Source organism: Chenopodium quinoa, unplaced genomic scaffold (assembly GCF_001683475.1).
Source record: "Chenopodium quinoa cultivar QQ74 unplaced genomic scaffold, ASM168347v1, whole genome shotgun sequence".
NCBI lineage: Eukaryota > Viridiplantae > Streptophyta > Magnoliopsida > Caryophyllales > Amaranthaceae > Chenopodium > Chenopodium quinoa.
The window spans coordinates 541,183-558,021 of NW_018742899.1; the positions used below are offsets into that span (position 1 = coordinate 541,183).

Consider the following 16,839-nt stretch of genomic DNA (forward strand, 5'->3'; position numbering starts at 1 on the left):
GTCATATCCCTCAAATGAGCGAACATCATCCCTAGGACCATAAGCAAGCCACCTTACTGTAGCTGTGACACTCTCATCCATTCCACCCATCACTCGATCACGAAACCAATTCACAAACTTCTTATTGTGCAACTGCATCAGTGCCCTTTCACCTTTCGAAGGAAACTCATCACGCAAACTAGCCATGTACTCGTCTAAATATGGGTGAACATCTGCAACATGGTGCAACACATAAAGGTGTGCTTGTAAGAACTTCTCTCGATCAGGTGACATTCGTTTCGACCCGATTGTGCCATGACCATCAAGTCTACCTTCATGTAGAGAAGTAGGAATACCAATAGGTTCAGCAACGGCTACATAGTCGGCCACAAAATTACCAATCTCCTCGGCCACGGTCCCTTGAATCATACTTCCTTCCGGGTGAGCCCGATTCCTAACTTTATCTTGCAATGTACCCATATGTCTTTCAAAAGGATAGCGCCACCTTAAGAACACTGGACCGCACAACTTAATCTCACGCACCAAATGAAGAATCAAATGCACCATTATGTCGAAAAACGAGGGCGGGAAGTACATCTCAAATTTGCACAAAGTCACAACCACATATGCTTGTAAAGCATCAAGGGTACAAGGATCAAGCACTTTGCTACATATTGTATTGAAAAACGAACAGAGGCTTGTAATAGCTTCCCTCACTTGCTTTGGCAAAATACCATGTATTGCAATTGGTAGAAAAACTTGCATCAGAACATGACAATCATGGGATTTCATACTTGTCAGCTTCAATTCTCCATTTAAGGATACAAATCTTTTCATGTTAGATGTGTACCCTGATGGAACCTTAATGCCATACAGACATTCACAAAACCTCCGTTTTTCTACCCTTGAAAATGTGTAGCAAGCCGGAGGTAAATAGGCCTTCCCCTCTTTGGCTTTTCCCTCATTTTTCTTCTTCGACGCATCCGCGGCCTTTCCCTTTCCCTTGCTCTTCCCCTTTCCCTTTTTCGAACCCATTTCTTTTTCCTTTTCCTGTTCCTTTCCCTTACTAACCCTTTGTTGAACCCACAATTCTGGACGCACCCCCATCTTTTCCAAATCTAAACGTGCACCCTTTCCGTCCTTTGTCTTGTTTTGAATATTCATCAGCGTTCCCACAAGAGCGTCACACACATTCTTCTCTATATGCATTACATCAAGACAGTGCCTAACGTCATGTTCTTTCCAGTACGGGAGCAACCAAAAGATTGATTTTTTTTTAAAGAGAGTAACTGATTCCGCCGCTTTTTCAGATTTCCCAAATACTGTTCGTACACCCTTAACCCGAGCGTAAACCTCCTCACCAATCAGTGGCCTAGGAGCAGTCCCCTCTTCCACCGTCCCATCGAAAACCTTTTTCTTCCGACGGTACGGGTGATCGCGCCTGAGCAGCCTTCTTGTCCTCAAATACACCTGTTTGAAAGAATGATCAAGGCTTCTGCTTGGCGTATCATCAATACAAATGGGACATGCCTTTTTCCCTCTATTCTTATACCCAGACAAGTTGCCATATGCAGGAAAATCATTAACGGTCCACATAAGAGCTGCACGCAATGTGAACATCTCATTCTTATGAGCATCAAACACGGAAACCAATGGCGCATTGTAGATCACTAAAAGTACCCCTTCGTCCCACATCTTTCTCAAATCATCAACCAATGGCGCATGATACACATCTATGTCGTTTCCAGGTTGCCTTGGCCCCGATATCAAGAGTGAAAGCATTACATATTTCCGTTTCATGCACAACCAAGGAGGCAAATTGTAGATCACTAAAAGTACCGGCCATGTGCTGTGCTGGGTACTAAGAGTGCCAAATAGATTCATCCCGTCCGTGCACAAACCAAGCCTTAAATTTCTGACTTTATCACCAAATTCCCCAAACTTCATATCAAGGTTCTTCCATTGCGGGGAGTCGGCTGGGTGCTTCAGCATTCTGTTTTTCTTTCTTCCCTCTGCATGCCAACTCAAGTTTTTAGCGTCTTTTGGTAAAGAGAACAGACGCTTAAACCTTGGAATTATGGGAAGATACCACAACACCTTAGCAGGAGGTCCCTTCGTGCCAGCATTGCAACTCTTGCGCTTGTAGCGCGACTTCTTGCATCTTGGACACTCCTCCAATTGTTCATATTCATTTCGGTAAAGAATACAATCATTAGGACATACATGTATCTTCTTATACTCCAAACCAAATGGACACATGAGCTTCTTAGCGTAATAGTAAGACTTAGGAATTTCATTCCCATCGGGCAACATCTCACTTAACACGCTCAACAAGGAAGTAAAACTACTGTCCGTCCACCCATGTTTCGACTTAATGTTAAAAAGAGTAAGCACGGCTGATAGTTTGGAGTATTTTTTGCACCCAGGATACAAAGGCTTTTTAGAAGCCTCCGATAATGACTCAAACACGTCACCTTCAAAACCACGCATCATCTCATCCACACCTTCATCCTCAACCTCATCCACATGATCATCCTCAAATCCCTCCTCAGCACCATCATCAACAATATGTTCATCATTCTTGTATTCCTCGTCCACACGGATATCATTGCTTCTATCATCATGCACATCATACCCAATAACATCCCCACTGTACTCTCCTTCTTCACCATGCCAAATCCACACATGATACTTAAGCCTAAAACCCACGATAAACTACATGATCTCTAATGATATCAACACTATTGACCACCTTCACATTATTACAATCAACACAAGGACAATAGAGGCACTCGAAACCCATTCTACGCTGATAAGATGAAGCCGTCTCGCAAAACTCTTAAACCCCATTAAAGAATTCCAATGTATCACGTCTACCATACATCCATCCACGATCCTTCTCCATTAAGTAAATTGTCTCTAAACATGGCAACATATTACGAATAATAATGTATAATTGCTACATCTACTATATATATAAATCAAATTCAAACACACACCATGCATGTAACTTTCATATACATACACAAATGAATATATGCTTCCAAAGGGTCCTTATCACTCCAACCTAACCCATCCTTGAACGTTTACTCTCACTAGTGAATGTATGTCAACTTTCCAATTTTAAGGAAAATCCGGCAGCATTTCCCCCCAGTTCTCCAAGTACACGACGTAGGTAATTACTTACCCACATATGTACCCAGAGAACATGGTGATCGAGGAAATGGTAAGCCAAGATGTTCCTTAAAATCGAAAAAAAGGACATACATTCACCACCTAAGTGAGAGTAAACGTTCAAGAACAGTCCCAACCGGGGACTATTCAAGACTTTCTCCTAATGAGAAAGCCTTGAACGGGTATCTAGGAACATGATGATGCAAACATTCCATATATTTATTGTTGTATTTAGTTAGTCATTATATAATACACAAATCTAATAGCTAGCATGAAAAAACGTTTATTAAAACAATAATAGAGAGAAAGAAATATTTATAGCTTAGAGAAGTTTATAATTCATACCAACACAATGGATGTATTCTTTCTAACTTCCCACTTGAGCTAAATTAATGTGTAGTCTTCAAACTTAACTAGCTTCAACTTCAATTCACATATGAACCTATAAAAATGCAAAAAGAAAAAACAAAACAAAAAACAAATTAAAAGTTAGTAAGTACGTATGAGAAATGGATAATAAATACAAATAGGGACATTAGTACATACTTGCATCACTAAAGCATGCATGGAGTGTCAAGTTGCCACAAACGACAAAAACTATTAAATAATGACCCGATACATTACAATTAGACAAACAATTAAAAGCAACAATATTACTCGTATTAACACAAGTCTCACATTTACCACTGAACTAACCACTTGCAAGAACACACTACACCACAACCATACACCAGTCCATCTCATCCCCCGCCCTGCCCTGGCCCCCTTGGCTCCTCCCTGCTCTCCTACAATGAACTAGACCCAGCTTGCCCATCGATCCCATGATATTGATGGCAATGCCATTATCTACCAGCTTTATAAAACAATCAAAGGGGCACTCAAGATTTACCGACAGCCACATCTCCCTACTGAATTAGACTCTACCACTCTTCCGTATTTTATCACCCAAAGTTTAAAACAGCAATGAGGAACCGATTTTGCTCATCTTAATCATCACAAAAGCCTAGGCAGGTGACAAGTTCACCCCAATCACCAATATTACTAGCACTAAACAAATATGTACACAAGCCTATGTATAAACTATCAGCAATACAAAACAATTAAATTGTATGTCATGAATAATGGGTTTCGAACAACTACTTGAAAGGGCGCCATACACCTAATTGCTACATTGTAAAACCTAATTACTACATTGTAAAGCAAATCCACCAAAAAGTCGAAGGAATTCATCAATGGAGGGATATAAGTTAAACCTAATTGCTACTTACCTTAGGTTGAAGACAATGGAGGGAGTTATTGCCGGAGTACGACGCGAATACGGTCTTCAATGGAGGTGAGAAAGCTCGCAACACTTAGCTTCAATGGAGGAACGACGAAGAGGGGAGCTGAGTTGAATGAAGCAGCGTGCTAAGGAGAAGAGAGGAGGGGAAATTGTCTTCAATGGAGGCCACTTCAATGGAGGAACAAAGAGGGGAGCGAGTTGAATGAAGAAGGAGGAGGGAAAACGCAGTAAAATTGAATGAATGAATGAAGACGTTGATGAACAGTGAGAGTAGGGAACAAAACCCGCAATTATTTTTTAAATTTAGCAACGGCTAACCGTTGCCAAACATTTACCTTTTATTTTTTTATTTTTTTTTAAAAAAACGCAATTGGCAACGGTTAACCGTTGCCAATGTTAATCAATTTTTTAAAAAAAAAAAATTGGCAACAGTTAACCGTTGCCAACTCTGATATTTAAAATGGCGCTCACTTAACTTGGCAACGGTTTTCATGAACCGTTGCCATAGGGGGGTTGCCTATTTCTTTTTTTCTACTAGTGTAAGCTTCACAAAAACCAAAGATGGAAACAAAAATGAAAGAAATGGCTAGAAAGCTAGAGATATGGCTAAAAAAGAATGTAAAGGGCTCAAATGGTTAGCAAAGAGGCAAATGTAAACCCAAAAACCAAAAATATAAGAGCGAAACCTAGAAAAAGAAAAATAACCACCCCGAAAAGATGCCTTTGTCCTTCCCAAATGGTTCGGTCGCGATCTTGGGAGATAAAAGTCAAGTTCTAGATAAAGTAAGCGATAGCCAAGGATCTATGTGCCGCTCATGCAAAGTAGGTTGAAGGATAGAAGAAAGAACCTCACTTGGTTGTAGAAATAACTCACTATTAGCTTCAAATCAATTATAGGAAGCAACACCTTCTTACCACAAGCAAGTAGACTAGGGCTTCAAGGTCCCAAAAGTTCTAAACACACTACCTTAGCATACTCTATCCTGGAATCAACCAAGCATATTCTCAAACTGTGCACACCGTCACCATTTAGGAAGAAAAGCATTCCATTATACAAGTCCAAAAGTATTATGTCCAAAGAAAGAACAAAACAAAACACATTGCAAATTTGCCTTAATGGAAACAAAAATCTTTTTGGAGTTTTTCAAAATAAAAGAACATGGAAATGCATATACAAATGTGCATGTTATATATGAATCAACATTCCACATAACGTGACAGAATACCCTCCCCCAAGCTTGAATGAGACAACATGCTCAAACATAAACTAAAGAATTCATAGGAGGGGAATAGAAAGAAATCAATCCAAGAAACCAACACATGTCTAACAAGTCACCAACCATTAGAGAAAGAGCAAGGAAAGATATTACCGGATATAGGTGGGTGTAAATACTCACAAATGATCCAATTGAATCTTTTAAAGCCAACAACCTCTAATATTGAATCTCTCTTTCCATATGCTAGCAAATGTGGAGTCATACTTCCTTAATTCTTGATCCAAACCAATGCACCAAAGTATATCGATTTATGTACCTAGAACAAGGCACACAAACATCTCCATGAGAGAAAATCTATACTAAAAAGAAAAGAAAATGAAAGCAATAAAACACAGGTTACTTCCCGAGAAAGGCTTACTTAAGGTCCAAGCTTGACCGCTCTAGTAAATAATATTGCAATGATCGCAAGAGCTTGTCAAATGCACTACTACACATTTCATATGAAAGAAGGTAGACAAATGACGGGAAAAGGACGTGCAACAAGGATAGTGCACGCAAATGAGGAGAGAGATGCCAAGAAAAAGATGAAGAATCAAAAGCAAATTCAACAAAATAAGAGGAAGAAGAAGAAAAAGAAAAAGAAAAATAAGGCAAACTCTCCTCAAAATGTTTTTGGGTGGCAAAATCACCCTTTTCCTCAATAATCGATGAGTAGGGAGTTTGAATATCACAAATAGAAAGAGGGTCCCCAATAGGCTCTTTGACAAAAGAAGGGAGGGACATAGGATAGTAAGGGATGTTGTTAAATTTTCTTGGAAAAAAGGTATGAGAAGAGGGAATAGGAGCAATGGTCTCACAAATGGTCTCTCCTTCACCACCATTCCTCACATCTCTAATAAAAGCATAAAAATAAATCATTGTATCTTCAAAATAAGGACACTCATGATCTTCATCTCCCTCAAAAATCCAATCTCCAAGAGAAACTACATCATCCTCTCCATCACAACGATGAACAACAACTCCCTTAACATCCTCAAAGCCTAGAATCTCAAAACCATGCATGAAAGGATGTAAATTCATTTCAAACTTATCTCTCTCCCATGAAGCATCCTCAATAAACTCACTCAAAAGGTTATAATTTTTCATTTGAACCACAAGGAACATTTTGGATATAACCTCAAATGAGTCCAAATCCTCAGGGTAAGAAGAAGAAACACAATCATGCACTTGAGACTCATTCCAATGAACATAGGAAGGGGAGTTTAGATTCACAAAATCATCATCATCATCATCACTCACAACTCCCTTTCCTTCACTCCTATGCTCACTGAAAGGATCCTCACAAGCTCTTGGTTGCTCATAAATATCATCATCATCATCCTCAACACACACATTGGATTTGGAATTTTCACAAACAAGCATCAAAGATGACAATCGGCTTTCTAGCTCTCCATATCTTCTTCTTCCCTCCTCAAGATGCTCTTCACTCTTTTTCATCATCTCTAATTGACTTTTCATAAAATTAAGAATCAACTCCTTACTAGGCCCAAGAACATTACCAAGCTCAATGTGCCTAATTTGAGATTCAAAAATAGCAATAAGAGATTCAAAAGGTGTAGAAGGTAGAGGTTTAACAAGAGAAGAAGGATCACAACCAAGATTGTAAGCATCAACATTAAATCATGAGCATAATCACCACATTGGGGGAGAGGGGGCACAATCAAGCACATGAAATTCATCATTGAGGGAACAAAGCACATCACAAGAAGGCATCCTAAATAACGAAGAAAATTGAAATACACCATGTTCATCAACGTTGCAATGCACCTCATCATCATGAACAATTGGGAAAATAGAGTTGAAATCATTTGTTCTAGGTTCACTAATGGGATCATGTGACAAATCATGGGAATTTATGCTAATATTAGAAGAATTAAGACATTGCACATCAATATTAGAATCATGATTACCCCTATTATAGACATCCCAAGCAAACCAAACATAGAAATCCCAAGCATCATCAATTGATAATGCTCTAAATTCACCATTATACATGCTTTCAATAATATCTTTAGTTTGCTCATTCAAACCAAAATAACAAATCTCACATTCCTCCCAAGGATTACAACAATTATAATCAATAAATCCCTCAACTCTATTGAAATATTCACAAAAGGCTCATTGTCATATTGAGAAAATGATAGACATGCCATTTTTTGTCTTTCACAAAACAAACAAAAATCAAATAAAAGAAAAGTATATACAAAGACCTAGACTCAAACAATCAAAAACACTCAAACATAGACACCATTCCCCGGCAACAGCGCCATTTTGAAGGGTGAACTAGGTCATTGACTAATCCTCCCTAGTGTCAAACAAAATTTATAATCACTTAACAAACCTAAATACAAGTATAGAGGTAAGTCAATGGTCGAACCACTAAGAACGGTTATGTTCAAGTGCTTTCAATGTGCGCCTAAGCTAGGTTGAATTCAAAGGTGAAGAGGTAACACTAATCATCTACCAAAACAAGAAATCAAACAAATGAAACACTAGGGAATGGGGATCAACAAGTAATCATGATAATTGCAAAAACTTGGGAAGGTTAAGGCAATCAATGGTTGTGAAGACTAATGATAAGAGCTGTCAATTGGAATTAAAGAGCTATCGCCTAATCGTTAAGCTAGGTTTCCTCTACGAATAACAAACTAGGAGAATCAAAATTCAAACCAATCAACAATTGAAAATCCTAAATCAAATGGTCATGTCATTAGGATCTACAATGCAATCTAGCATAGTTCTTAAGGCCTAATCAAACTAAGCACATGCAAACTTACATTAATCACTTTAATCTCAACAATCAATCAACATAATTCCCAATCAATCACAATCAATCAACCATACAAGTTTTACCCAAACCCTAGCAAAACAACTACTCCATAACAATCATCATCTAATCCAAACAAGTAATTGCAATAAAGAATCAATCAAAATATCATCAGCAACTAATCTAATTAAGAATCAAGCAACAAACTAAATCAAACAAACATGAAATTAAAGAAAGCAATAAGATGAGATAGAGTAAGAAATGCTCATTGATAATTGAAAAGATCTTCAATATAATTGTCACCCTTGCATCTTCAATCTTTCAAATCACCATTGAAATCCCTCACTTTCTCCCTCTAAAACTACTCCTAAAACTAACCCTAAAACTAGAGAGGGAAACTTTCAACTAATCTAAAATTATAAGGAAAATAATGTCTAAAAACTTATTACAAAAATCGGTTATAAAAGGGTATTTATAAGAGGCGGGAAAACGAAGTCGAAAAAATCCGCCCGTGCGCAAGTTGTCCGACCGCGCTGAGCAGGGTGGCGCGCCCGTGCAGGTGGCCTGCGCGCTCGCGCTCTTTCGGGTTTCTTGAAGTCATCGTAGCTTCGTGCGCTCGCAAATGAGTCCTCGTGTGCGCACGCAAGATCTTCATGATAGTCACCAAGTATGGCAGATTCAAATGGAGTTTACGGTGGGTTCAACATCATGATCTCATGGAGCGTTGCTTGAGAACGCAAGAGCTAGAACTTGGAGCATGCCACTTTCTTACTTCTTGAGCTTTCCCAATGCTATAAGCTTGCTCCAAAGGCATCTTCCAACTTGGTAAGCCACCAATATCAAGACCCGAACCTTGTACAATACCTACAACCACAAAAAGAGAACAAATAAAGGAGAAAACACTAGAAAATCCATAAAAGTAGACAAAAACACAAAATAAGAAAGACTAAGGAAACTAAAGAGAAAATGAACAGGATCAAGCATTTATTAAGAAAGAAAGCTATAAAAAGAAGGTAAAACAACCTAAAAACTCATCAAATGAGTCCCATAAATGGCACTCATCACAGTCATGCTTAGACTTTTCAACAACCTTGCTTAGCAAATTACAAAGTGTTTTGTTAAATGCTTCAGCTAGACCATTTACGGGAGCATTGTACGTGGATGACTTATGTTGCGTGAACTTGATCTTTGGCAAAGGCTATTCATCAACTTGTTGACGAATGGCTTTCCATTATCCGTGACGATTAGTTGAAGTATTCCATACCTATAAATGATATGGGTGCGAATGAAGTCGACAACATTTTCTTTTTTAACCTCGCGAAGGGGAATAGTTTCAGCCCACTTAGAAAAGTAATCTGTGGTAGCCAGAATGTAAGTATGACCACTAGATGAATTTAGTGTGATTGGACCAACAACGTCGAGACCCTATCCTTCGAATGGCCATGATGTCACAGTTGGATGTAGTGGTTCTAGGGGTTGGTGAATGAAATTTGCATGAAATTGACATGCTTCACACTTTTTTACAAACTCCATGCAATCTTGAATCATTGAGGACCAGTAATACCCCATCCTTTTAATACGATCATGAAGCTTAGGACCATGTTGATGAGCCCCACAAATCCCTGAATGAAATTCCTCCATTGTTTTGGCTGCCTTTTCATCTTCTAAACATCTCGTCCATAGTTTATCAAAAGATCGTCGGTAAAGAGTTCCCTTGAAAAGGGTAAATCGAGAGGCTTGGCGGCGGATTTCCGTTCGATGTCGCGGATCATTAGGCAGTTTTTGGTGATCCAAATAATCAATGATAATCTTCTTTCTTGATTTGACAGACAGTGATCATATTTACCTCCTCGATCTCTTCATTTTCTGCTTCATATTCTTCAGGAGCAACTACCCAACGATTACAAATAGGCACAAACATGGTTTCCTCTGCCCCCAGTGCCAAAGTGGCTGCAAGACCGGCAAGCGTGTCAGCCATCTTGTTGGCACTCCTTGGAACATGACTTAGTCTAACAGTGTCAAATTTGTCGAGCAATCTTGATGCATGTTTGTGATAAGGAATTAAATCCTCTTTCTTGACTTCATACTCGCCTAAGAGTTGACTTATAACAAGCTGCGAATCTCCATAAACATCTAGATCTTGAATTCCCATTTTGACCGCTATTTGAAGACGCAAAATGAGAGCTTGGTATTCAACCATGTTATTTGAGCACAACTAAGTTAGCACAAATGAGTAAGGCAAGACTTGGATCTCTGATGATACAAAGAATACTCCTGCTCCCGAGCCTTCGTGACGAGCACCCATCAAAATACATTTCCCATGGTTGGAGTATTTCAATGTTGAATACACTTCTCCAAGTAAATCTACTGAAATCTCCCATTCAGGTGGTACTGGATGATCGGCAAAGAAATCAACGATGGCTTGTCCATTAACAGATTGTTGTGGTACGAACACTATATCGTACTGTTTGATGAGTACATCCCATTTCTCCAGTCTTCCTGACAACACTGGTCTTGAGAGGATGTACTTGATTGGGTCGACTTTTGAGACGACATGGACTGTATGAGCTTCCATGTAAAGCTTCAACTTTTGGATGGAAAAAATTAACGCAAGACAAATTTTTTCAATTGGTGAATAATTCAACTCGGCACCCACCAACGTTCAGCTCAAGTAATACAGAGTTGTCTCCTTGCGATCTTCTTTTCTTGAGCAGACATTGCCCCAGTGGTTTTTCTTGGGAAACAATGTAGAGGATGAGAGGCTTTCCTTTGACTGGTGCCCCCAAAACTGGCGGAGAGGACATATACTTCTTTATAATGTCGAATGCCTTTCGACATGACTCATCCCATTTAAATTGAGCATCCTTTTTCATGAGATGACTAAATGGATGACATCTGCCCTCAAAATTGGAGATAAACCTTCGAATATATGCAAGGCATCCTTGGAGACCATGAAGTTCTTTGAGGTTTTGCGGCTCAGGCATTTCTTGAATTGCCTTAATTTTGTTTTGGTCAATTTCAATTCCTCTATGTCTTATAATGAAACTTAAAAATTATCCTGAGGTAACAACGAAGGCACATTTGATAGGATTCTTTTTTAATTGACATTTTTGCAGTCTTTCAAAGATTTTACGTAGATCACCTAAGTGATCCTCCCTCTTTTTAGACTTGACCACTAGATTGTCCACATAACACACCACAGTTTTGTGCATTATGCCTTCGAAAATCTTTTGCATTGCACGTTGATACGTAGCTCCGGCATTTTTCAAGCCAAAAGACATGACTTTATAGCAAAATATCCCCTTTGAGGTGTGAAAAGTCGTGGCTTCTTGATCTTCAGGCACCATATGGATTTGATTGTATTCAGTTGTGCAATCCATGATTGACAATGCCTCGTGTCCAGTGGTGGCATCAATCATGATTTTTGTGACTTGAAGTGGGAAGTCGTCCTTGGGACATGTTTCATTTAAATCGCGGAAACCCACGTAAACTTGTAGTTGTCCATTTTTCTTCCTCACAGGGACAATGTTTGCCATCCATGTAGGATATTTAACTTCAAGAATGAACCCTGCATCAATGAGTTTGTTCACCTCAGATTCGATTTCCGAGATCAACTCCGACCTGAATCGCCTTAGTGATTGCTTCTTTGGGCTGACACCCTTCTTGATTGCCAATCGATGAATGGCGACCTTTGGTTTGATTAGGGGTATTCAAAAAAACCCGACCCGATTGTCCCGTCTCGATTTCCCGCTAGGCGAAAATACAAATTCCCCACCGGTTCAAACCCCCCATTTCGCACCGGTTTTGAACCGGGTTGGATTTGGGGGGTGCTAAAACCCCATAGATTTCGCACCGGTTCAAAACCGGTGGGAAAATGACTTTTCGCACCGGTTCTTGGGGAAAACCGATGCCAAAAACCGAACTTTTCGCACCGGTTTTTACTTAGAACCGGTGCCAAAAGTCTCCAAAAAAATTTAAAAAAACTTTTAGCACCGGTTCTTTCCATAACCGGTGCCAAAAGTGCCACAAAAAATAAAAAAAAAAAAAAAATTTTTTGCATTTTTTTCACTTAAATTGTACCAAATACTTATATATAATCATAATATACATAAAACACATATATTTGCCTCAATAACTTGTAAAATTACACTTTAAAAAACTAAAAAAAATGGACATATAAACACTAACATATATATTTTCTTCAAAAACAGCATATTGTCTGAGTTCCAGCAGGAGCTATCCTGGTCTTGTGCTAGTGGCTGCTTTGCTGGCTACTGTGTTGTGTGTTCAGGCTGACAAGCTGCTCTTCTGTTTGCTATGCAACTGTTTCTGTCTGCTGCACTGATGTGTAGTAGCCTCTCCTGTCATGTGCATAGATGAAGAACTCTTTCTCCACCCTAGAAGGCCAAAACTTAGATGTAAACTTGAGGAAGATTTTTGTATATACCATCACATCACATTTCTCTATGGCTTCTGTCTTCCACCTCTGTTTCAGACACGGAAAGTCATTATATAAGAGAAATACATTACAACACCAATGAAATAATAAGGAAATGAATACATTACAGCATTTCACAATCTCAAACTAAATTTTAGGCCATTAATCACTAAAATAATGAAACTTATACTTCAAACTCCTATTTCTCAATCAGAAAATGACATTATGTGAAATTCTCATGTACTATAGTGAGATAGTTGTACCTATCTCACAGATTTATGGGTCCATAGGGCAGGCCAGAATGCCTGCAAGTTTACCAACAAGATAATATTTAGCTTTTGAGAGTGGTCCAATTATTAATACTAGTTCGTTGCACCCACCAAAATTTCTTTTCCCTCAAATCATAAATCTTTATCAACTTTAAAGTTAATACATTTTCTATGAGGTGATGGACTGCAATGACATTAACTAAAATCAGCCGTATAAGGTAGTCATGGCTACTCTTTCAGGTTGTGGGTTGCTAAAAGGCCAGACAAAACTTTGAAAAAACCACGAAAAGCTGCTGAATGCACGTTGACACAACCGTGGCTGCTATTTAGAACTCCGTATTTGATTAACTCATACTTGGTAGTTCACTTATAAGATCTGAAAGACTTACGAATCAAATGTCAGAAACTATGCAAGTCCACAGCACAGGGCAGCTTAGCCAGGGACTTAGCCTATTGTGGACCATGTATCCTAGCAGTAATAATACTATCAATGGTTATTACTATCCTTCAGCACATTGTGCATATGGGAGGAGCGGGGATTAATTTAACAAGGACTCACACATTTTCTGGTCCCAGGCTTCTACCAACCACTAAGTTCTTTTTAGCTTCCAAATTGAAAGATGTCGAACCTTCTCTCAAAGATGCAAATTGGCCATTCTTGCGGTGCATCCTAGAAATAGAAAAGAGAAATAAAGCACACTGGTGTCAAGAAGCAATCCCTTGAGTTGACAAAAGTAATCACCTCAGCTTTTACAGTCTCTGTTTGCCTTGTTGGTTCAAGTAAAGAATGTGTTTACATGTACTTTGTGATGTGTGGTGTTATATATGAGTGAAGATAGCTACAGACCTCACGGGTTGGACTCGGGCACACGTACTAAACATTTGCTGCAATTCAAATTCTTGGATCATAGAGCCAACATAACAAGCTGATACATCTTTATAAGTGTGAACATTTGGTGTGGCAACTAATGAGTTCACAAGTTCTACATCATATCTACGACCTCCTTAGCATAGATAATAATAGAACTCCCGACAGACCAACAGTGAATACAGCAGCATAGCCATAACAATTTGGTAAACAGACTCAGAAATATGAAACTGAAAACAAAAAAAAAAAAAAAAAAAAAAAAAAAAATTAGAGAAAAATCTCACCTTTGAGCAACCTCCTTTCGTATAGTATACCTGATTTTGTTATCAAAACACCTCTCTTTTCTTTTCTCCCGAAACCTAACCAAGGAAGCTATCCGGTGAGATATAATGGATTCCCTCGCACGACTTCCAGTGGCCTACAAATTTATTACAAAATCAGCTCAAAACATATATATAGGAAACAGGTTATTATATCGTTCTCACCAGCTTCACCAAGAACATAACGAAGTGGGTTCATCTTCTCAAATTCTACAAGTCAAATCATAACTGTTAAGATTGTACTATATATCTATGATCCAAATTATTGCTAATAATTATATGTACATACTATAATACTCCAGATGTGATGAAAACGCACCGCGAATAATTACAACTTAGCTATTGTTGGAATTTAATACAGCAAATAAGCAAGCGTTTATGTTAACAAAAAATAACAGTCAGTATCATGTGTTAACATAACTTCTCAATTAAAAAAATCTTGGAAAACTAATACCACAAGAGTATTGATCAACGAAAAACACGAGATTATTTCAATTCCAGTGTTTCAAAATGATTTTAATTGAAAGCAATCATAATAAAATTTCCAACTTCACTACAAATGTTAATTAACATCCCACTAAAAACTACTACCTTCAATATATGTACATAAAACAACTAAATTGACCAAATTGAGAGCAGTACATTGGTTTTATTTAAGTGGTCAGATAATAATCATAATAAATAACGAAGACGAAGCAACAGCTTTTAGTCACCTGGATTAAATTGCTCCCCTTTGATAAGATCAACTGCTTTGTACTCATATTGAAGTCCTACAGCATGATCAAGCTCAAATTAGTCCAAATTATAATCAGAATTCGCAATTAATTGAAAATGCTAAATAAGTAAAATATTGGAGAAAAAAAATTGAGGAAAGCAAAGATTAAACCTTTTAAGTTTAAAGCAAATCGAACGCGCCACAAACAAGAACTTAGCCAAAAAGAGTAAAGCACCCTACTTGTTGATGCTGAAGATGAACATGATTCAGTAGCTTTCATCTTTGATGAAAAATATTTGATAAATTGTCAATAAAATTCCAAAAAAAATACTAGTAAAAGAAAAGAAAAGTATATATTAAATGCCAAATTGCAGAACTTTGTGATAAAGAGAAAGAGAGATTAAGAAAGTGGTGTGTAAATTAAAGGAAGTTTTGCAATGGTTGAACACAATTGGGTGGTGAAAACAGAAGAATATCTAAATTGACGACATGAATTTCATAAACCTGTTAGACAACGACTCACACAAACCAATCATCTCCTAGAGAGCAGAAAACCAAACCAAAACAATATCAAACAGTATAGAAAAACTAATAGAACTCAGGACTTCAACGGCGGCAAGAATGCAAAACTGATGCAGAGCATTTGTTCTACTAACAGTGACATTGGTGGCAATGGTGTTTGTATTTGGAGTTGACGGTGAGGGGGTGCACAGCATAACTCAATGAACAACTCAGTGCACAGCATAATTATCAACAAAGTTGAAAGACATAACAACTCGAGCATAACTCAATGCGCAATAAGTAACACAAACCGGAAAGGCAAGCTCACCTGACACCAGGTTCATTGTTCGAGGTCGTTCCGCCGTGACAAGGAGGCCGTTGTGGTGGAGGTGTAGCTGTGCGCGCTTCAATGACAAACCCTATATTACCACAACCCTAAATTACTAAATTGAAAAGAAAATCAACGACAAACCCTAGATTGCGAATGAATTCGAGGGATTAAGTAGACCACAAGAAAAATCTTACCTCGAAGCTGCTTCAATAGAGGTGAGAAAGCTCAGAATCGACTTCAATGGAGAATATAGAGCACGCGTGAGTTCAATGGAGGCCAGAGATATGGAGAGAGAAAGAGGTGCTGCTTCAGTGGAGTGAGAAAGCTCGTAAACCACTTCAATGGAGAGAGAGCGAGCTGCTTCAATGGAGTGGAGTTCGGGAAGAGAAGGAGATGCAAAAACGAGAGAGAAAGAGAAGAGCAGAACGAAGAGGGAAAGCAGGGGGGGAAAAGAAAGAAGAAGAAAGAAAGCCATAAACCGGTTTTTTTAAACATTTCGCACCGGTTTGGTTAGAACCGGTGCGAAAAAGATGATTTCCCACTGATTTAATATTAAACCGATGGGAAAAGTCATTTCCCCAATCCCACCCATTTCTTTTGCCACCGGTTTTCAAGAACCAGTGTGAAATGTGCGGTGCCTAATTCATTTTTTCTACTAGTGTCCCGACGACCCGCAAATAACCCGACGGGAAGTTTTCAAAATTTTTTGTTTTTTTCAGGTTGGGTACCCGTCCCGGTAAAATAGCACTTTCGTGGGCCGAGACATGGGACAAGCTTAGCTAATTTCGGGTAACCGGATGCCCGTTCAAAAAAAAATTGAAATGAAACTATCCGGATTTATGGCCCAGCCCACTTAGACAATTAGACCTAGGATTCCAAACTTTCAATAACTCCCAAAAAACAAAAAAACGCTCAGAC

The 16,839-nt window shown here is 38.5% G+C and overlaps 1 protein-coding gene across 1 annotated transcript; it reads right to left on the minus strand.

Moving 5' to 3' along the window:
* Nucleotides 1-13,741: 13,741 nt before the first annotated feature.
* On the minus strand, nucleotides 13,742-15,491 carry LOC110726985 (GATA transcription factor 19-like). Its single transcript, XM_021906524.1, has 4 exons — nucleotides 15,261-15,491; nucleotides 15,088-15,144; nucleotides 14,339-14,472; nucleotides 13,742-13,856 (listed from the first exon to the last, which is right to left on the minus strand). The coding sequence occupies exons 2-4, from the start codon at nucleotides 15,133-15,135 to the stop codon at nucleotides 13,742-13,744; spliced, it is 297 nt and encodes a 98-aa protein (XP_021762216.1). The 5' UTR covers nucleotides 15,136-15,144; nucleotides 15,261-15,491.
* Nucleotides 15,492-16,839: the final 1,348 nt, after the last annotated feature.

Excerpts from the sequence above, each read along its gene's own strand:
- LOC110726985 (XM_021906524.1), bottom strand. The coding sequence starts at position 15,135 with ATGAGTACAAAGCAGTTGATCTTATCAAAGGGGAGCAATTTAATCCAG. Across the intron at positions 14,473-15,087 it reads AGGGGAGCAATTTAATCCAG|GCCACTGGAAGTCGTGCGAG; the intron begins GTGACTAAAAGC and ends ATAAATTTGTAG. Across the intron at positions 13,857-14,338 it reads CGAAAGGAGGTTGCTCAAAG|GATGCACCGCAAGAATGGCC; the intron begins GTGAGATTTTTC and ends TTCTATTTCTAG.